Genomic DNA, 22,517 nt, shown 5'->3' with positions numbered 1-22,517 from the left:
TTATCTTTGTTTTTATGCCTCGCAGGCTACATACAGCCCCCCCACACACACCCCCGTGCCCCCCCCACACACACCCCCGTGCCCCCCTACACACACACACCCCCGTGCCCCCCCCCCCCACACACACACACACCCCCGTGCCCCCCCCCACACACACACCAACCCCCATGCCCCCCCACCACACACACCCCCGTGCCCCCCCCCCACACACACCCCCGTGCCCCCCCCCACACACACGCACCCTCACCGCTGTCCTTGATGCCGTTCTCCTCTATAGTCTTCTGTTCAGCCAGTTCAGACAGAGACTCATCGATGGTCTGACTCCCTCTCAGAGTCTGGGACAGCCTCCTCCTAAACCGCTTCATCTTCTCCATGGTGCTCTTTGGCAGGGGAGGTCTGGGGAGAGAAGGGGACAGTCAGTAAGGTCTGGGGAGAGGAGGGGACAGTCAGTAAGTTCTGGGGAGAGGAGAGGAGGGGACAGTTAGTAAGTTCTGGGGAGAGGAGAGGAGGGGACAGTCAGTAAGTTCTGGGGAGAGGAGAGGAGGGGACAGTCAGTAAGGTCTGGGGAGGGGAGAGTCAGTGAGGTCTGGGGAGAGGAGGGGACAGTCAGTAAGGTCTGGGGAGAGGAGGGGAGAGTCAGTATGGTCTGGGGAGAGGAGGGGAGAGTCAGTAAGGTCTGGGGAGAGTCAGTAAGGTCTGGGGAGAGTCAGTAAGGTCTGGGGAGAGTCAGTAAGGTCTGGGGAGAGTCAGTAAGGTCTGGGGAGAGTCAGTAAGGTCTGGGGAGAGTCAGTAAGGTCTGGGGAGAGTCAGTAACGTCTGGGGAGAGGAGAGGAGGGGACAGTCAGTAAGGTCTGGGGAGAGGAGAGGAGGGGACAGTCAGTAAGGTCTAGGGAGAGGAGAGGAGGGGACAGTCAGTAAGGTCTGGGGAGAGGAGAGGAGGGGACAGTCAGTAAGGTCTGGGGAGAGGAGAGGAGGGGACAGTCAGTAAGGTCTGGGGAGAGGAGAGGAGGGGACAGTCAGTAAGGTCTAGGGAGAGGAGAGGAGGGGACAGTCAGTAAGGTCTGGGGAGAGGAGAGGAGGGGACAGTCAGTAAGGTCTGGGGAGAGTCAGTAAGGTCTGGGTATTAGTAAGGATATTTTGTCAGGAAAATATGCTAGAATATGCATATAATTGACAGCTTTGGATAGAAAACACTAACGTTTCCAAAACTGTGAAGATAATGTCTATGTGTATAACAGAACTGATGTTGCAGGTGAAAGCCTGAGAAAAATCCAATCCGGAAGTGCCCCAGGTTTAGAAAGCGCTGCGTTCCAATGACTCCCTATTCAGCTGTGAATGTCCCATCAACGAGCTTACGCTTTCTACGCATTCCCCAAGGTGTCTACAGCATTGTGGCGTAGTTTTACGCATTTCTGTTGAAGAATAGCCGTAGGCAGCCACATTGCGTAAGTGGTCACATGGTGGCTCCGAGAGAGATTCTCGCGTAATATACAGAGTTAGCCATTACTCCAATCGGTCAGAGTGAAAAACAAATTGTCCCGACTGATATATTATCGAATAGATATTAGAAAAACACATTTAGGATGGATTCTAAACAACGTTTGCCATGTTTCTGTCGATATTATGGAGCTAATTTGGAATATTTTTCGGCGTTGTGGTGAAATCCGGGCGATTTCTTAGCCAAACGTGAAGAACAAACGGAGCTATTTCGCTACAAAAATAATATTTTGGGAAAAAAATGAACTTTGGCTGTCTACCTGGGAGTCTCGTGAGTGAAAACATCCGAAGTTCATCAAAGTTAAACTATTTAATTTGATTGCTTTTCTGATTTCCGTGACAAGTTTGCCTGCTGCTAGCAAGGCATAATGCTATGCTAGGCTATGATAAACTTACACAAATGCTTGTCTAGCATTGGCTGTAAAGCATATTTTGAAAATCTGAGATGACAAGGTGATTAACAAAAGGCTAAGCTGTGTTCCAATATATTTCACTTGTGATTTTCATGAATAGGAATATTTTCTAGGAAGAGTTATGTCCGTTGCGTTATGCTAATTCGTGTCAGATGATGATAACGGTCCTGTTCACGGGCTGGGCGTCACTACAGGTTAACGAGGCACACCTGTTAATTGAAATGCATTCCAGGTGACTACCTCATGAAGCTGGTTGAGAGAATACCAAGAGTGCAAAGCTGTCAAGGCAAAGGCTGGCTACTTTGAAGAATCTCAAATATATTTTGATTTGTTGAACACTTTGTTGGTTACTACATGATTCCATATGTGTTATTTCATAAGTTGTGATGTCTTCACTATTATTCTACAATGTAGAAAATAGTAAAAATAAAGAAAAACCCTTGAATGAGTAGGTGTGTCCAAACTTTTGACTGGTAATGTATATCATGAATCACCCATAAGTTAGGCCATATCGCCCAGCCTCAGCAAGACGCAACATGTTCTGGGAACTTCCCTAATAAATCAACACTGCTTTCAAAGAGTTCACAAGGAATACAAGCATCAAAACACACCTCAAGCAATATACACCAATACCACATCTATAGTAAAAATGGGTTCATGAGAAAGAACACAAGCATCAAACACACCTCAAGATCCTCAAGCTAAATATCCAAGTAATCCCACATCTGCTGTGAAATGTAGACTTTGCATTGATTTATAGCTACTGACTGGAGCGAACACAAAAACCCATCAACACTAAAAGGAAACAGGCTTAAGGTAGAGTTAGTAATAGACCCTAATTCATTTCCAACACTGGAAAAACGTGACGTATCGGGAGAGATAATGATTCATGTCGCTATGGGACGGAATGAGTCTAATGTGAAGAAGAAGAACCAAGCTATTAAAAACACTTACACACATCATTTCGATTTGAGTCACAGAACAGTAGAGGTAATTACATTGAGAAAAGTAGCAAACATGACGTATCGGGAGAGATTCAGGGGATGGAAACTAATATGAACTGACTGGAGGGAACCAGAAACAACCTATCAACAGTCAGGGGGGGGTGGGGATATACAGAATTTAGACGTTATTAAAATAGGCCAATTAATTTCCCACACTGGAAAAACATTTTGTATTGGGAGAGATGGATGAAAGTCATGGTCTGCACCCCAAATGGTACCATATTCCCTAAAAGGTGTGCAGCACGATGTAGGGGATAGTGTGCCATTTGAGTCCATGAACTGCTAGCAGATGGTAAAGCAGGGGATTTCTGAGAAAAAGGGGAGAACAGGACTAGTGTGGGGCTACAGCCCCTTCACGTTGCATTCCATCCCCATTCTGTGTGAGGGACAGATGGTGTGTATGTGGACTCAGGAGTTGTCACTGCCAAAGGCATAGCTCATAGAGGTCTAATTCCTCTCCGCGGGGGCTCCAGCTCAGCCTTCTCTCCGCGGGGGCTCCAGCTCAGCCTTCTCTCTGCGGGGGCTCCAGCTCAGCCTTCTCTCCGCGGGGGCTCCAGCTCAGCCTTCTCTCCGCGGGGGCTCCAGCTCAGCCTTCTCTCTGCGGGGGCTCCAGCTCAGCCTCCGCGGGGGCTCCAGCTCAGCCTTCTCTCCGCGGGGGCTCCAGCTCAGCCTTCTCTCCGCGGGGGCTCCAGCTCAGCCTTCCACAAAGTAAAAATGGATGAATGCATTTGACTGGAGTTATTGACGGCAGTGTCTGACCCATCTGGTCCTTGTTCCTGTAGCTTGGCTGGAGGTCTAGTCTGAAGCCCCGGAGCGCTGGATGTGATCCCAGTGTATCCCTGCTCCCATGAGTAAGTAGGCTGAGCAGAAGACTGTGCTCCAGAGACACAGGGCCACAGCAAGAGAAGTAGTCCCATTCGGTATGGACTAATTAGAATTTGTTGCCATGGCAACACACTGTGCAACCCCCCCCCCCCCCCAATGTCTAAATGCAAAGACCCCAGCAGGAGACTAAAATGATATTCTGTTCTGTCTTCTTTCATCAAACACCCTACAGTACACACGCATTACACCACGGCTAACCATGATTTCCCTACATGGACAAACTCAGCTTTCCAGCAGCTATATGCAAAATGGTATTTTCCACATCAGTTTGCCTGGCATGGAGGACAGTGAGGATTGGAGGGGGTAGGGAAAAGACTAAGAGAAGCAGGGGGAAGGGGGAGGAGCGAGAGGGGTTGTGAGGAGCGAGAGGGGATGTGAGGAGAGAGAGGGAGGTTGTGAGGAGAAAGTAGAAGTAGGCTGAGGAGAAGCTGCTCACTAAAAGGAGTCAGCCTGCATCAGCTCGGCTGGCGGCCGAACTGTGGCAAGACTGAGCACAGCAACAAGACACAAGGTAGTTATACTACATCAACAAGGTCTCTCCCAGACAGACACAAGGTAGTTATACTGCATCAACAAGGTCTCTCCCAGGCAGACATGTCAAGGCAGACAGGGGTTTCCAGATGTCCAAGATCTTTTGAAGAAGCACAAAGAAACCGGCCACGTTGAGGACCGTAGACGCAGTGGTCAGCCAAGGAAACTAACTGCAGCAGATGAAAGACATCATGCTTACTTCCTTTCACAATCGGAAGATGTCCAGCAGTGACATCAGCTCAGAATTGTCAGAAAACAGTCATCTACTGTCCAGAGAAGTTTGGTCAGAAGTGGCCTTCATGGAAGACTTGCAGCCAAAAAGCCATACCTCCGACATGAAAACAAGACCAAGTGCACGAAAACACAGGAAATGGGGTGCATAAAAATGGCAGCAGGTGCTCCAATTTGAAATATTTGGCTGTAGCAGAAGGCAATTTGTTCACCGAAAGGCTGGAGAACAGTACACAAATGAGTGACTGCAGGCAACAGTGAAGCATGGTGGAGGTTCCTTGCAAGTTTGGGGCTGCATTGCTGCAAATGGAATTGGGGATTTGGTCGGAATGAATGGTCTCCTCAATGCTGAGAAGTACAGGCAGATACTTATCCATCATGCAACACTATCAGGGAGGCATCTGATTGGCCCAAAATTTATTTTGCTGCATGACAACGACCCCAAACATACAGCGAAAGTCATTAAGAACTATCTTCAGTGTACAGGCCCCCACAGAGCCCTGATCTCAACATCATCGAGTCTGTCTGGGATTACATGAAGAGAAGAGAAGCACCAGAGGCTGCCTGAATCCACGGAAGAAATGTGGTTAGTTCTCCTAGATGTCTGGGCCAACCTACCTGCTGAGTTCCTAGAAGAATTGATGCTGTTTGAAGCAAAAGGGTAGTCACACCAAATATTGATTTGATGTAGATTTTTCTTGTGTTCACTCACTTTGCATTTTGTTAATTGATAAATATAAAATATTAACATGTCTATTTCTGAAAGCATTCTTATTTTAAAGCATTTGCTCACACCTGCCTAATTTTTTTGCACACACACACACACACACACACATACATACATACATACACACATACATGTGGGGAGAACAAGTATTTGATACACTGCCGATTTTGCAGGTTTTCCTACTTACAAAGCATGTAGAGGTTTAATTTTTATCATAGTTACACTTCAACTGTGAGAGACGGAATCTAAAACAAAAATCCAGAAAATCACATTGTATAATTTTTTTAAGTAATTAATTTGCATTTTGATCACCTACCAACCAGTAAGAATTCCAGCTCTCACAGACCTGTTAGGTTTTCTTTAAGAAGCCCTCCTGTTCTCCACTCATTACATGTATTAAATGCAACTGTTTGAACTCGTTACCTGTATAAAAGACACCTGTCCACACACTCAATCAAACAGACTCCAACCTCTCCACAATTCTACCTCTACATGCTTTGTAAGTAGGAAAACCTGCAAAATCGGCAGTGTATCAAATACTTGTTCTCCCCACTGTATGTATGTATGTATTTATTATCTTGGCCAGTTGTAAATGAGAACTTGTTCTCAACTGGCCTACCTGGTTAAATAAAGGTGTTCTCAACTAGCCTACCTGGTTAAATAAAGGTGTTCTCAACTGGCCTACCTGGTTAAATAAAGGTGTTCTCAACTAGCCTACCTGGTTAAATGAAGGTGTTCTCAACTAGCCTACCTGGTTAAATAAAGGTGTTCTCAACTAGCCTACCTGGTTAAATAAAGGTGTTCTCAACTAGCCTACCTGGTTAAATAAAGGTGTTCTCAACTAGCCTACCTGGTTAAATAAAGGTGTTCTCAACTAGCCTACCTGGTTAAATAAAGGTGTTCTCAACTAGCCTACCTGGTTAAATAAAGGTGTTCTCAACTAGCCTACCTGGTTAAATAAAGGTGTTCTCAACTAGCCTACCTGGTTAAATAAAGGTGTTCTCAACTGGCCTACCTGGTTAAATAAAGGTGTTCTCAACTAGCCTACCTGGTTAAATAAAGGTGTTCTCAACTAGCCTACCTGGTTAAATAAAGGTGTTCTCAACTGGCCTACCTGGTTCAATAAAGGTGTTCTCAACTAGCCTACCTGGTTAAATAAAGGTGTTCTCAACTAGCCTACCTGGTTAAATAAAGGTGTTCTCAACTAGCCTACCTGGTTAAATAAAGGTGTTCTCAACTAGCCTACCTGGTTAAATAAAGGTGAAATAGAAAACAAATGCAAAAAAAAGTGGTACCCTTCCTGCAGACTCATCCTGACATGACCCTCCAGCATGACAATGCCACCAGCCATACTGCTCGTTCTGTGCGTGATTTCCTGCAAGACAGGAATGTTAGTGTTCTGCCATGGCCAGCGAAGAGCCCGGCTCTCAAGGGTGAGGGTGAGGGCTAAGGCCAATTCCCCCCAGAAATGTCCGGGAACTTGCATGTGCCATGGTGGAAGAGTGGGGTAACATCTCACAGCATGAACTGGCAAATCTGGTGCAGTCCATGAGGAGGAGATGCACTGCAGTACTTAATGCAGCACACAACACCAGATACTGACTGTTACCTTGATTTTGACCCCCCTTTGTTCAGGGACACATTCTTCCATTTCTGTTAGTCACATATCTGTGGAACTTGTTCAGTTTATGTCTCAGTTGTTGAATCTTGTTATGTTCATACAAATATTTACACATGTTAAGTTTGCTGAAAATAAACACAGTTTACAGTGAGAGGGCATTTCTTTGTGTGTGTATGTATATATATATATATATATATATATATATATATATATATATATATATATAAATATATATATATATATATATATATATATATATATATATATATATATATATATATATATATATTATATATATATACACAGTGCCTTGCGAAAGTATTCGGCCACCTTGAACTTTGCGACCTTTTGCCACATTTCAGGATTCAAACATAAAGATATAAAACTGTATTTTTTTGTGAAGAATCAACAACAAGTGGGACACAATCATGAAGTGGAACGACATTTATTGGATATTTCAAACTTTTTTAACAAATCAAAAACTGAAAAATTGGGCGTGCAAAATTATTCAGCCCCCTTAAGATAATACTTTGTAGCGCCACCTTTTGCTGCGATTACAGCTGTAAGTCGCTTGGGGTATGTCTCTATCAGTTTTGCACATCGAGAGACTGGAATTTTTTCCCATTCCTCCTTGCAAAACAGCTCGAGCTCAGTGAGATTGGATGGAGAGCATTTGTGAACAGCAGTTTTCAGTTCTTTCCACAGATTCTCGATTGGATTCAGGTCTGGACTTTGACTTGGCCATTCTAACACCTGGATATGTTTATTTTTGAACCATTCCATTGTAGATTTTGCTTTATGTTTTGGATCATTGTCTTGTTGGAAGACAAATCTCTGTCCCAGTCTCAGGTCTTTTGCAGACTCCATCAGGTTTTCTTCCAGAATGGTCCTGTATTTGGCTCCATCCATCTTCCCATCCCTGCACTGTGATCGTCTCAGAGGTCCGTTAAAAGCGCAGAGAGCATCATGAAGAACAAGGAACACACCAGGCAGGTCCAAGATACTGTTGTGAAGAAGTTTAAAGCCGGATTTGGATACAAAAAGATTTCCCAAGCTTTAAACATCCCAAGGAGCACTGTGCAAGCGATAATATTGAAATGGAAGGAGTATCAGACCACTGCAAATCTACCAAGACCTGGCCGTCCCTCTAAACTTTCAGCTCATACAAGGAGAAGACTGATCAGAGATGCAGCCAAGAGGCCCATGATCACTCTGGATGAACTGCAGAGATCTACAGCTGAGGTGGGAGACTCTGTCCATAGGACAACAATCAGTCGTATATTGCACAAATCTGGCCTTTATGGAAGAGTGGTAAGAAAGCCATTTCTTAAAGATATCCATAAAAAGTGTCGTTTAAAGTTTGCCACAAGCCACCTGGGAGACACACCAAACATGTGGAAGAAGGTGCTCTGGTCAGATGAAACCAAAATTGAACTTTTTGGCAACAATGCAAAACGTTATGTTTGGCGTAAAAGCAACACAGCTGAACACACCATCCCCAATGTCAAACATGGTGGTGGCAGCATCATGGTTTGGGCCTGCTTTTCTTCAGCAGGGACAGGGAAGATGGTTAAAATTGATGGGAAGATGGATGGAGCCAAATACAGGACCATTCTGGAAGAAAACCAGATGGAGTCTGCAAAAGACCTGAGACTGGGACGGAGATTTGTCTTCCAACAAGACAATGATCCAAAACATAAAGCAAAATCTACAATGGAATGGTTCAAAAATAAACATATCCAGGTGTTAGAATGGCCAAGTCAAAGTCCAGACCTGAATCCAATCGATAATCTGTGGAAAGAACTGAAAACTGCTGTTCACAAATGCTCTCCATCCAACCTCACTGAGCTCGAGCTGTTTTGCAAGGAGGAATGGGAAAACATTTCAGTCTCTCGATGTGCAAAACTGATAGAGACATACCCCAAGCGACTTACAGCTGTAATCGCAGCAAAAGGTGGCGCTACAAAGTATTAACTTAAGGGGGCTGAATAATTTTGCACGCCCAATTTTTCAGTTTTTGATTTGTTAAAAAAGTTTGAAATATCCAATAAATGTCGTTCCACTTCATGATTGTGTCCCACTTGTTGTTGATTCTTCACAAAAAAATACAGTTTTATATCTTTATGTTTGAAGCCTGAAATGTGGCAAAAGGTCGCAAAGTTCAAGGGGGCCGAATACTTTCGCAAGGCACTGTATATATATATATATATATATATATAGTACTGTGCAAAAGTTTTAGGCTGGTGTGTGTGTGTGATGTACACACACACACACACACAAACACACACACACAAACATTTGTAGTTGGAAGTTTACATACACCTTAGTCAAATACATTTAAACTCAGTTTTTCACAATTCCTGACATTTAATCCGAGTAAAAAATCCCTCTCTTAGATCAGTTAGGATCACCACATTATTTTAAGAATGTGAAATATCAGAATACTAGTAGAGAATGATTTATTTCAGCTTTTATTTATTTTATCACATTCCCAGTGGGTCAGAAGTTTACATGCTACCAAATGCTAATTGAGGGTATTGCCTTTAAATTGTTTAACTTGGGTCAAATGTTTCAGGTAGCCTTCCACAAGCATCCCACAATAAGTTTGGTGAATTTTGGCCCATTCCTCCTGACAGAGCTGGTGTAACTGAGTCAGGTTTGTAGGCCTCCTTGCTCGCACACGATTTTTCAGTTCTGCCCACAAATTGTCTATGGGATTGAGGTCAGGGCGTTGTGATGGCCACTCCAATACCTTGACTTTGTTGTCCTTAAGCCATTTTGCCACAGCTTTGTAAGTATTCTTGGGATCATTGTCCACTTGGAAGACTCCTTTGCGACCAAGCTTTAACTTCCTGACTGATGTCTTGAGATGTTGTTTCAATATATCCACATAATGTTCCTGCTCATGATGCCATCTATTTTGTGAAGTGCACCAGTCCCTCCTGCAGCAAAGCACCTCCACAACATGATGCTGCCACCCCCGTGCTTCATGGATGGGATGGTGTTCTTCGGCTTGAAAGCCTCCCCCTTTTCCTCCAAACATAATGATGGTCATTATGGCCAAACAGTTCCATTTTTGTTACATCAGACCAGAGGACATTTCTCCAAAAAGTACAATCTTTGTCCCCATGTGCAGTTGCAAACCGTAGTCTGGCTTTTTTATGGTGGTTTTGGAGCAGTGGCTTCTTCCTTGCTGAGCGGCCTTTCAGGTTATGTCGATATAGGACTCGTTTTACTGTGGATATAGATACTTTTGTACCGGTTTTCTCCAGCATCTTCACAAGGTCCTTTGCTGTTGTTCTGGGATTGATAGGCACTTTTCACACCAAAGCACGGTCATCTCTAGGAGACAGAACGTGTCTCCTTCCAGAGTGGTATGACAGCTGTGTGGTCCCATGGTGTTTATACTTGGGTACTGTTGTTTGTACAGATGAACGTGGTACCTTCAGGCGTTTGGAAATTGCTCCTCAGGATGAACCAGACTTGGAGGTCTACAGTTTATTTCTGAGGTCTTGGCTGATTTATTTTGATTTTCCCATGATGTCAAGCAAAGAGGCACTGAGTTTGAAGGTAGGCCTTGAAATACATCCACAGGTACACCTCCAATTGACTCAAATTATGTCAATTAACCTATCAGAAGCTTCTAAAGCCATGACATACTTTTCTGGAATTTTCCAAGCTGTTTAAAGGCACAGTCAACTTAGTGTATGTAAACTTCTGACCCACTGGAATTGTGATACAGTGAATTATAAGTGAAATAATCTGCCTGTAAACAATTGTTGGAATAATTACTTGTGTCATGCACAAAGTAGATGTCCTAACCGACTTGCCAAAACTATAGTTTGTTAATTATTAACATGACATTTGTGGAGTGGTTGAAAAACAAGTTTTAATTACTCCAACCTTCGTGAATGTAAACTTCCGTCTTCATACATAAACACCTACTCATTCAAGGGTTTTTTATTTTTACTATTTTCTACATTGTAGAATAATAGTGATGGCATCAAAACTATGAAATAACACGTATGAAATCATCTAGTAACCAAAAAAGTCTAGGCCTTAGGGTTAGGGTGACAGCTTTGGGCCTTATGACAGCTCTGGGCCTTATGACAGCTCTGGGCTCCATAAAGGATAGTACACAAGCTAACCAACAGCACTGTCCTTTCACTACTGTAGCACTGAGCATCCTGTAACTGTTAATGCATGGGAGAGGAGAGGGAGAGGAGCGGGAGGGGAGGGAGTACGGTTCAGGGCACACAGGCCCTGGCAGGGGGAAACAAGGTGGTCGCCACCATAAGCACGCTGTCATGTGACCAAGCGACTGCCACAGGGCCCACCGGCGACCGGGAAGCAGGGCAACCCACAGGAAGTGGAAGAGAGAGAGGTCACTAGCCCTGACCTACTGACCTTTGTCTATTGTGCAGGTACGATCCAGTACCACGAATGAGCTCGCTCAGGCCATAGTCAGCCTTGGCCCTGTAAAGAGCAGCCTTCTCTATCAGTCAGAGAAGACAATGAACACATGAGTGAAGGAAAGGTATGCTAGGCTGCTGCCTTTAATATAGCACACTTATGTAAGGCCCTCATTGTGAGGAGAGAAGTGGGGCTTCCTGCTGCGAGGGCACAGACAGGAGTTACCAGGAACATGCTCTTACATCACACTGGGTCACTGGAGACAGAACAGGAAGGAGTTTTGAGGAGAGCTGAGCTGTCGACACAGAACAGGCAGGAGTTGAGGAGAGCTGAGCTGGAGACACAGAACAGGAAGGAGTTTTGAGGAGAGCTGAGCTGGAGACACAGAACAGGAAGGAGTTTTGAGGAGAGCTGAGCTGGAGACACAGAACAGGAAGGAGTTTTGAGGAGAGCTGAGCTGGATACACAGAACAGGCAGGAGTTGAGGAAAGCTAAGCTGGAGACAGAACAGGTAGGAGTTGAGGAAAGATGAGTTGAGCATGGCAACAGAACATGTCGTCCACCTTACGTTCAGTATAGGCAAACGTTGTAGATAACAATGTCATGAATAGAGCTGTCATGATTCATTGTTTTACACATCAGAGTGGCATGTTTGTTCTATATAACATATTTTAATATAACACAGTATCTGACAGTGCTCTGCTTAACGCACCCCTAAATCCACTTCCTGAATTTGCATATTTGAAGGGTCTAGACAGTGTACACCTAATAGACCTGAACAAAAATATAAACGCAACATGTAAAGTTTTGGTTCCATGTTTCATGACCTGAAATAAAAGAGCGAGAGAGAGCAGGTGTGGGACAGAGCGAGAGAGAGAGAGAGAGAGAGAGAGAGAGAGAGCGGGTGGGGGACAGAGAGAGAGAGCGGGTGGGGGACAGAGCGAGAGAGAGAGAGCGGGTGGGGGACAGAGCGAGAGAGAGCAGGTGTGGGACAGAGCGAGAGAGAGAGAGAGAGAGAGAGAGAGAGCGGGTGGGGGACAGAGAGAGAGAGCGGGTGGGGGACAGAGCGAGAGAGAGAGAGCGGGTGGGGGACAGAGCGGGTGGGGGACAGAGCGGGTGGGGGACAGAGCGAGAGAGAGAGCGAGAGAGAGAGAGAGCGGGTGGGGGACAGAACGGGTGGGGGACAGAGCGAGAGAGAGAAAGCGGGTGGGGCACAGAACAGGTGGGGGACAGAGCGAGAGAGAGAAAGCGGGTGGGGGCACAGAACGGGTGGGGGACAGAGCGAGAGAGAGCGGGTGGGGGACAGAGCGAGAGAGAGAGCGGGTGAGGGCACAGAACGGGTGGGGGACAGAGCGAGAGAGAGGGAGAGAGAGAGCGGGTGGGGACAGAGCGGGAGAGAGAGAGAGCGCAGGTGGGGGCACATAACGGGTGGGGGACAGAGCGAGAGAGAGGGTGGGGGACAGAGCGAGAGAGCGGGTGGGGGACAGAGCGAGAGAGAGAGCGGGTGGGGGACAGAGCGGGTGGGGAACAGAGCGGGTGGGAGACCGAGAGAGAGAGAGCGGGTGGGGGACAGAGCGGGTGGGGGACAGAGCGGGTGGGGGACAGAGCGAGAGAGAGAGCGGGTGGGAGACACAGAGAGAGGGTGGGAGACAGAGCGAGAGAGAGAGAGAGAGCGGGTGGGGGACAGAGCGAGAGAGAGAGCGGGTGGGGGACAGAGCGGGTGGGAGACAGAGCGGGTGGGAGACCGAGAGAGAGAGAGCGGGTGGGGGACAGAGCGGGTGGGGGACAGAGCGGGTGGGGGACAGAGCGAGAGAGAGAGCGGGTGGGAGACACAGAGAGAAAGAGGGTGGGAGACAGAGCGAGAGAGAGAGAGAGAGAGCGGGTGGGGGACAGAGCGAGAGAGAGAGCGGGTGGGGGACAGAGCGGGTGGGAGACCGAGAGAGAGAGAGCGGGTGGGGGACAGAGCGGGTGGGGGACAGAGCGGGTGGGGGACAGAGCGAGAGAGAGAGCGGGTGGGAGACACAGAGAGAAAGAGGGTGGGAGACAGAGCGAGAGAGAGAGAGAGAGAGAGCGGGTGGGGGACAGAGCGAGAGAGAGAGCGGGTGGGAGACACAGAGAGAGAGAGGGTGGGAGACAGAGCGAGAGAGAGAGAGAGAGAGCGGGTGGGGGACAGAGCGAGAGAGACAGAGCGAGAGAGAGAGAGTGAGCGGGTGGGGGACAGAGCGGGTGGGGGACAGAGTGGGAGAGAGACAGCGGGTGGGGGACAGAGCGAGAGAGAGAGCTCAGTCTGTGGCAAGACAGGCATTTAACACTAGCTGTCACTCAGAGCGGTCGTTGCTATAGCAGCGGCGTTAATCAACTTTGAGTCTTATTTTCTCTGAGGACCGACCAGGACCCTGTTATCATTAGTCCACATACACACACAGTCTGTCAAAGGTGACTACTGTCATCACCTTTCTGCCAACACATCAGCACTCTGGTGCCAGCGCCACTCAGACCCTCTGACACAGGTGACGACGACGACCGAGCTAGAGAGGAGTGGCGGGGACGACAGAGCTAGAGAGGAGTGGCGGGGACGACAGAGCTAGAGAGGAGTGGCGGGGACGACAGAGCGAGAGAGGAGTGGCGGGGACGACAGAGCGAGAGAGGAGTGGCGGGGACGACAGAGCGAGAGAGGATAAACCACCTGTCTCTCAACTGCTTCCAATTCACTCCTTCCCTTCCCACTAACCCAATGTTTAGATCTACATTGAACAATATATTGACAATGCAACGTGAAACCATTTCTAAAGCTTTTACTGAGTTACAGTTCATAAAAAAGAAATCAGTCAATGGAAATAAATTCATTAGGCTCTAAAATCGATGGACTTCACATGACTGGGAATACAGATTTGCAGCCGTTGGTCACAGATGCAGAACGAAGGCAGGAGCGTAGATCAGAAAACCAGTCAGTATCTGGTGTGACCACCATTTGCCTCATGCAGCACAACACATCTCTCCTTTGCATAGAGTTGAACAGGCTTGATAATTGTGGCCTGTGGAATGTTGTCTCGCTCCTCTTCAATGGCTGTGCGAAGTTGTTGGATATTGGCGGGACCTGGAACATGCTGTCGTACACGTCGATCCCAGAGCATCCCAAACATGCTCAATGGGTGACATGTCTGGTGAGTATGCAGGCCATGGAGAACTGGGACATTTTCAGCTTCCAGGAATTGTCTACAGATCCTTGCAACATGGGGCTGTTCATTATCATGCTGAAGAATGAGGTGATGGATGAATGGCACAACAATGGGCCTCAGGATCTCATCACGATATCTCTGCATTCAAATTTCCGTTGATAAAATGCAATTGTGTATGTTGTCCGTAGCTTATGCCTGCCCATACCATAACAACCCCCCCCCCCCCCCCACACAATAGGGCTTTATTGCAGACAGAAATACTCCTCAGCAGTGCACACACACGACTCCGACATTCCTCATCCTAATATTTCTAAATTCCATAATTTTACTTTTAGATGTGTGTATTCTTGTGTATTATTAGATATTACTGTACTGTTGGAGCTAGGAACACAAGCATTTCACTACACCCGCAATAACATCTGCTAAATATGTGCATGTGACCAATACCATCTGCTAAATATGTGCATGTGACCAATATAATTTGATTTGGCCACACCCTTTGTCTTATTGCTTAAATACACAGCTGAATCCTAGGACTGATGCTATCTGTCTGTTTACCAGCCAGCTGTGTACCAGCTCAACATATAAACAGAAAGGAGAGCAGGAGGCAACATCCGTGTTCCTTTGTTCATAATGGAGATTAAGCTAGAGATAGCCTACATCCCACAGGGCTCTGGTCTAAAGTAGTGCCCTAAGTAGGGAACAGGGTGCTATTTAAGACATAACCAGAGAAATCTATTTGGTAATCTGGCCTTCGCTTTGTTCATAATGAGATAATCACTCAGGAGTGGTTTCATCAAAGACCCTGGCCTTGTGGAGAGTCACAAAGCACAACAGCCAGCAACTCACACACACACACACACACACACACGAGACATAAAAGGCAACAACATTATCATCACAGAGGACACCAATTATCAGCCTTTCTCTCCCCCTCTCGTCCACATAACAGCTTCGGCCTGTCTGCCACATAGTATTTCACAGCAGTCAGTCACACACACAGAGGTGTGTGAGCTTCCTTATCGACAGTAAGGGCAGGTGGGAGCCAGAATATCAGAGGCTCAAAACACAGACATTGTTCTCTTTAGGCCTTTAGGGCTGACTCACAAATGACACCCTATTCCAACTATGTAGGGAATAGGAAGAAACTTTAGATGTCCTGGTCAAAAGTAGTGCACTGAATAGGGAACAAAGTGCCATTTGGGATATACGCTAATAGCTTTAGAGAGGCTGTTCTTACCCCAGACCCAGCCTTCTCCTGCTGGAGTAAAGATGTCTGTACTGTGAGGCTGTCCACGACAACAACAAAAAAAACATTGGTTGACCGAAAGTCGCCTGCTCTTTCGACCAATAGAATATATATATTTTTTAAGTGTATTTTTCCATATACACTGGGGCAAAAAAGTATTTAGTCAGCCACCAATTGTGCAAGTTCTCCCACTTAAAAAGATGAGGCCTGTAATTTTCATCATAGGTACACTTCAACTATGACAGACAAAGTGAGAAAAAAAATCCAGAAAAACACATTGTAGGATTTTTAATGAATTTATTTGCAAATTATGGTGGAAAATAAGTATTTGGTCAATAACAAAAGTTTCTCAATACTTTGTTATATACCCTTTGTTGGCAATGCCAGAGGTCAAACGTCTTCACAAGGTTTTCACACACTGTTGCTGGTATTTTGGCCCATTCCTCCATGCAGATCTCCTCTAGAGCGGTGATGTTTTGGGGCTGTTGCTGGGCAACACGGACTTTCAACTCCCTCCAAAGATTTTCTATGGGGTTGAGATCTGGAGACTGGCTAGGCCACTCCAGGACCTTGAAATGCTTCTTACGAAGCCACTCCTTCGTTGCCCGGGTGGTGTGTTTGGGATCATTGTCATGCTGAAAGACCCAGCCACGTTTCATCTTCAATGCCCTTGCTGATGGAAGGAGGTTTTACACTCAAAATCTCACGATACATGTCCCCATTCATTCTTTCCTTTATCAGTCGTCCTGGTCCCTTTGCAGAAAAACAGCCCCAAAGCATGATGTTTCCACCCCAATGCTTCACAGTAGGTATGGTGTTCTTTGGATGCAACTCAGCATTCTTTGTCCTCCAAACGCGACGAGTTGAGTTTTTACCAAAAAGTTATATTTTGGTTTCATCTGACATTCTCCCAATCTTCTTCTGGATCATCCAAATGCTCTCTAGCAAACTCCAGACGGGCCTGGACATGTACTGGCTTAAGCAGGGGGACACGTCTGGCACTGCAGGATTTGAGTCCCTGGCGGCGTAGTGTGTTACTGATGGTAGGCTTTGTTACTTTGGTTCCAGCTCTCTGCAGGTCATTCACTAGGTCCCCCCGTGTGGTTCTGGGATTTTTGCTCACCGTTCTTGTGATCATTTTGACCCCACGGGGTGAGATCTTGCGTGGAGCCCCAGATCAAGGGAGATTATCAGTGGTCTTGTATGTCTTCCATTTCCTAATAATTGCTCCCACAGTTGATTTCTTCAAACCAAGCTGCTTACCTATTGCAGATTCAGTCTTCCCAGCCTGGTGCAGGTCTACAATTTTGTTTCTGGTGTCATTTGACAGCTCTTTGGTCTTGGCCATAGTGGAGTTTAGAGTGTGACTGAGGTTGTGGACAGGTTTCTTTTATACTGATAACAAGTTCAAACCGGTGCCATTAATACAGGTGGAGGACAGAGGAGCCTCTTAAAGAAGAAGTTACAGGTCTGTAAGAGCCAGAAATCTTGCTTGTTTGTAGGTGACCAAATACTTATTTTCCACCATAATTTGCAAATAAATTCATTAAAAATCCTACAATGTTTTTATCATTTTGTCTGTCATAGTTGAAGTGTACCTATGATGAAAATTACAGGCCTCTCTCATCTTTTTAAGTGGGAGAACTTGCACAATTGGTGGCTGACTAAATACTTTTTTGCCCCACTGTATAGACCGACACACCCTGCGTGTTTTAATACAATCAACTATATGCATTGAGCTCGTCTGATTACACGAGGAGTCTGCAACCTTTTTGTGTATGTATGTAAATATGTAAAAAATAGCCTAAATAAAGCCAACAAATAAAAAACATTGCAGCCTGCAGTTAGAAAATATCCTGGCTACACATGGCCTGTCTGCAAGGAACTTAAAATATATATTTTTTTAAATAATCATTTTAACTAGGCAAGTCAGTTAACCTCTTGAAACTATGGGGGCGCTATTTCATTATTGGATTAAAAAAAAAACATGCCCGTTTTAAGCGCAATATTTTGTCACGAAAAGATGCTCGACTATGCATGGAATTGACAGCTTTGGAAAGAAAACACTCTGACGTTTCCAAATCTGCAAATATATTGTCTGTGAGTGCCCCAGAACTGATGCTACAGGCGAAACCAAGATGAAACTTCAAACAGGAAGTGAGCAAAATTTTTGAGGCGCTGTTTTCCATTGTCTCCTTATATGGCTGTGAATGCGTAAGGAATGAGCCTACACTTTCTGCCGTTTCCCTAAGGTGTCTGCAGCATTGTGACGTATTTGTAGGCATATCATTGGAAGATTGGTCATAAGAGATTACATTTACCAGGTGTCCGCCCGGTGTCCTTTGTCGAAATTGGTGCGTAATCTTCAGCTGCAAGCATTCTTCCATGGGATTCAGAGGAGAAAGCAGACTTCTATCATCGAAGAGATATGTGAAAAACACCTTGCGGATTGATTCTAAACAACGTTTGCCATGTTTCAGTCGATATTATGGAGTTAATTTGGAAAAAAGTTTGGCGTTTTGATGACTGAATTTTCAGGGTTTTTTTTCTCGGTTTTGAACAAAACGGAGCGATTTCTCCTACACAAAGAATATTTTTGGAAAAACTGAACATTTGCTATCTAACTGAGAGTCTCCTCATTGAAAACATCCGAAGTTCTTCAAAGGTAAATGATTTTATTTGAATGCTTTTCTTGTTTTTGTGAAAATGTTGCCCGCTGAATGCTACGCTAAATGCTACGCTAGCTATTAATACTGTTACACAAATGCTTGTTTTGCTATGGTTGAAAAGCATATTTTGAAAATCTGAGATGACAGTGTTGTTAACAAAAGGCTAAGCTTGAGAGCTAGCATATTTATTTCATTTCATTTGCGATTTTCATGAATAGTTAACGTTGCGTTATGGTAATGAGCTTGAGGCTGTATTCACGATCCCGGATCCGGGATGGCTAGTATCAAGAGTTAAGAACAAATTTGTATTTTCAATGATGGCCTACTAGGGAGCCATGGGTTAACTGCCTTTTTCAGGGGCAGAACAACATATTTTTTAGTCAACCTTGTCAGCTCAGGGATTCAATCTTTGAACCTTTCGGTAACTGGCCCAACATTCTAACCACTAGGCTACCTGCTGCCACAAATGTTCTACTGCTCGAGTTCCTGTTCCTCTTATAGAATATTAGCTCAAAAGTATTGTGGAGCTCCTGCACCTAAATATAAACAGTACCAGCACCCAAAATGAGTACTGGAACCTATTTCAGTCCAAGTCAAGCACCAATAAGAAGTAGGCCTATTTTATGACATTTCCTCTGGATCAGAGCATGACATTAAATGTACTCGGGTGATATATGCAATGGGGAATTGACATACACTAACAATCAAATAATTCACACAATGAATTGATTAAAACAATATAAGTGCACAAACTGGCAGGAGAGCGCGCATTTTGAGGAGAGAAGTGCTTTGTGTATGGTCAATCTGACGTCTGCATTGACCGTGCAGCATTTTCGGTGACACGGCCTCAGCGCAGAGCTGTTGTCAAGGAAGTGAGTTTGTGTTGATACAGGATGTCCCGCCCCCACCTACCGTCAACCAATCATGTCAATGCGGAGCTATACAGAGCCCTACACATTGTTACCACATTTGGGAGGTGCATGGCGATGCGGGCGCGTCTGTTTTTCAGGCTGACTGCAAAGTGAGAGAGTTGGGTGACAGGCCAGGGAGCTAAATTTGCTCACTAAGATTTGTTGTCTACGGCAACTGCATTTCAGGAGGGGCTGCTTTGGGAGCCTGGGTGGCAGAGTTCTATTATGTTAATACAGCAGAGATAGAGGAAGACTTGGTATGAATGGTTATTTATAGACCGGAGTTACAGGAATGGGGAGTGTGTGGTGTGGATTCCATGTGCGCGCGAGCGTGTCATGGCAGCTGCTCTGTTGGGGACTAGTGAGAGGCGACACTAACCTTCAGCTAGCTGTCATTGGTCTGGCTGCTTAAAAAGGCCCTGTGCAGTAACAAATGTGATTTTCCTGTGTTTTATAGAAATAATACCACACTGAGATTTAAATAATACTCTAAAATTGTGAAAATTACGATAAATAACCTTTCAGTGTAAGAGCTGTTTAAAAAGACAGCTGAAATTTCAGCCTGTTTTGTGTGGGATGGAGTTTTGGCATAGCCTGACGACTCACACTAAATTCTTTGTTACTCTGTTGTTCACCGCATACTTTAGTCTGAGACTGACATTTAGTGAAGTCGTTTGTGGTGATGAGGGGCACGAGAGGTGTTGTACAAAAGTCATCAGCGATAGGATCATCTCTAACCAATCAGAGTATCAAAGACAAAGAAAGACAAAAAAAAAAGATTGTCTATGGTGACAAGATAGACATGTGACTGCTCTAACAACAGAAAAACATGTCCTTAAAGATGAAGGCATGCAGGGGGAACCAAGATCAGGTGGGACCATTCTAGCCAATGAGAGAGAGCGACTCATCTTTGTATCTGTGCCATTATAGCCTCTGTGATAGCATCAAAGCTATCTCCATTTTAATGTAGTCAATTTTCTTCTTCATTGGCTGATTTCTCCCAACTCATAGGAATCCCTACCAAGTTGACTACTTTAAAATGGTGGAGCCATCAATGGCAAACTCCATGCTAAAATGGGTTATATCCATGATGAGTCATCTATCTCTATGACACCAGGCACAACTCAGATTGTCTTTTTCCCCCCCAAAGTTGCCCGAAATGCCACTCGCATCCACTTATATCAGTGCATTCGAAGCAACCTAACCATTACTGGGGCAGTAGGTAGCTTAGTGGTTAGAGCGTTGGGCCAGTAACCGAAAGGTTGCTAGATTGAATCCCCGAGCTGATGAGGTAAAAATCTGCCGTTCTGCCCCTGAACAAGGCGGTTAACCCACTGTTCCTTGGCCATCATTGTAAATAATAATTTATTCTTAACTGACTTGCCTAGTTAAATAAAAGGTTAAATAAAATAAAAACTTTTATTCTATCAAATAAGCCTCACGTACCAAATTAGCAATTACATATTTTTTTGACCAAACTCAACACTCATTGACCTCCATACAAAAATGATTAACAACGTGGGCTAAATGATCGTGGACAGATTTTCAGCTATGCATTGTAGCAATGGACTGTATTTACAAATATAAAGTGGGTAGTGGAATCAATAGTATATATTAGAACAGCAGCTGGGGTCAATTCCATTGTGTGTGTGAGTGAGTGAGTGAGTGAGTGAGTGAGTGAGTGAGTGAGTGAGTGAGTGTAAGTAGTCCGTGCATATAGTCACTAAGGTGCAGGACTGTTCAGGGAGACAGCTAGGTTTAGCTTTTCAGCAGTCTGATTGGCCTGGTGGTAAAGGCTGTCTTGGAGCCTGTTGGTGCGAGACCTGATACTCTGGTACCGCTTGCCAGATGGTAATAGAGTTAAGTCTGTGGCTCAGGTGACTGGATCTTTCGGGCCTTCCTCTGACATCTCCTGGTGTAGATGTCCTGGAGGGCAGGGAGCTGGCCCCCAGTGATGTATTGGGCCTTCCGCACCAACGTCTGTAGGGCCTTTCGGTTGAGGGCGGGGCAGTTGCCATACCAGGCGGTGATGGCGCTGTCAATTGTGCAGCTGTAGAACCGGGTTCTTTAACCTTTCTGATCTCCCCATCCCGGATCCGGGATCGTGAATACAGACTCAAGCTCATTACCATAACGCAACGTTAACTATTCATGAAAATCGCAAATGAAATGAAATAAATATGCTAGCTCTCAAGCTTAGCCTTTTGTTAACAACACTGTCATCTCAGATTTTCAAAATATGCTTCTCAACCATTGCAAAACAAGCATTTGTGTAACAGTATTGATGGCTAACGTAGCATTTAGCATTAGCATTCAGCTGGCAACATTTACACAAAAAAACAGAAAAGCATTCAAATAAAATCATTTACCTTTGAAGAACTTCAGATGTTTTCAATGAGGAGACTCTCAGATAGCAAATGTTCAATTTTTCCTGAAAGATTATTTGTTTAGGACAAATCGCTCCGTTTTCTGCGTCACGTTTAGCTATGAAAAAACCCCTGTATCCAGGATTGTGTAAATCTATCAGCAAGCTCATTAGCATAACACAACGTTAACTATTTATGAAAATCGCAAATGAAATGAAATAAATATGCCATCTCTCAAGCTTAGCCTTTTGTAAACAACACTGTCATCTCAGATTTTCAAAATATGCTTCTCAACCATAGGAAAACAATCATTTGTGTAAAAGTAGCTAGCTAGCGTTAGCATTTCGCGTTAGCATTTAGCGTTAGCATTAGCGTTAGCATCCAGCACGCAACATTAACAAAAACATAAAAGCCTTCAAATAAAATCATTTACCTTTGAAGAACTTCTGATGTTTTCAACGAGGATACTCTCAGTTAGATAGCAGATGCTCAGTTTTTCCAAAAAGATTCCTTGTGTATTAGAAATAGCTCCGTTTTATACATCACATTTGGCTACCAAAAAAAATCCGAAAATTCAGTCCTCAAAACGCGAACTTTTTTCCAAATGAACTCCATAATATCGACTGAAAACATGGCAAACGTTGTTTAGAATCAATCATCAAGGTGTTTTTCACATATCTCTTCATTGATACATCGTTCTTGGACACATGCTTTCTCCCCTGAATCAAATGGTAAAGTAGAAGCAGCTGGCAATTGCGCACCGAATTCGACGCAGGACACCAGGCGGACACTTGGAAAATGTAGTCTCTTATGGTCAATCT

The 22,517-nt window shown here is 44.9% G+C and overlaps 1 protein-coding gene across 6 annotated transcripts in view; it reads right to left on the bottom strand.

Annotated features, from left to right (window-relative positions):
• The window catches only part of LOC110500336 (cyclin-dependent kinase 17), a 65,951-nt gene that overhangs the window by 35,022 nt on the left and 8,412 nt on the right, over window positions 1–22,517 (bottom strand). For 4 of the 6 annotated variants that reach the window (XM_036959818.1, XM_036959829.1, XM_036959786.1 and 1 more), the window contains exon 2: window positions 242–396. In XM_036959818.1, the coding sequence (XP_036815713.1) occupies window positions 242–374 (133 nt within the window). In that variant the 5' untranslated portion in view covers window positions 375–396. The remainder of the gene's footprint in view (window positions 1–241; window positions 397–22,517) is intronic. The other 2 variants (XM_036959794.1, XM_036959810.1) reach the window with 1 other exon arrangement.

This window comes from Oncorhynchus mykiss, chromosome 2 (assembly GCF_013265735.2).
Source record: "Oncorhynchus mykiss isolate Arlee chromosome 2, USDA_OmykA_1.1, whole genome shotgun sequence".
NCBI classification, from domain to species: Eukaryota; Metazoa; Chordata; class Actinopteri; order Salmoniformes; family Salmonidae; genus Oncorhynchus; species Oncorhynchus mykiss.
Note: the sequence above shows the minus strand (reverse complement) of the source record. Positions and strands in the feature narration are given on the sequence as shown.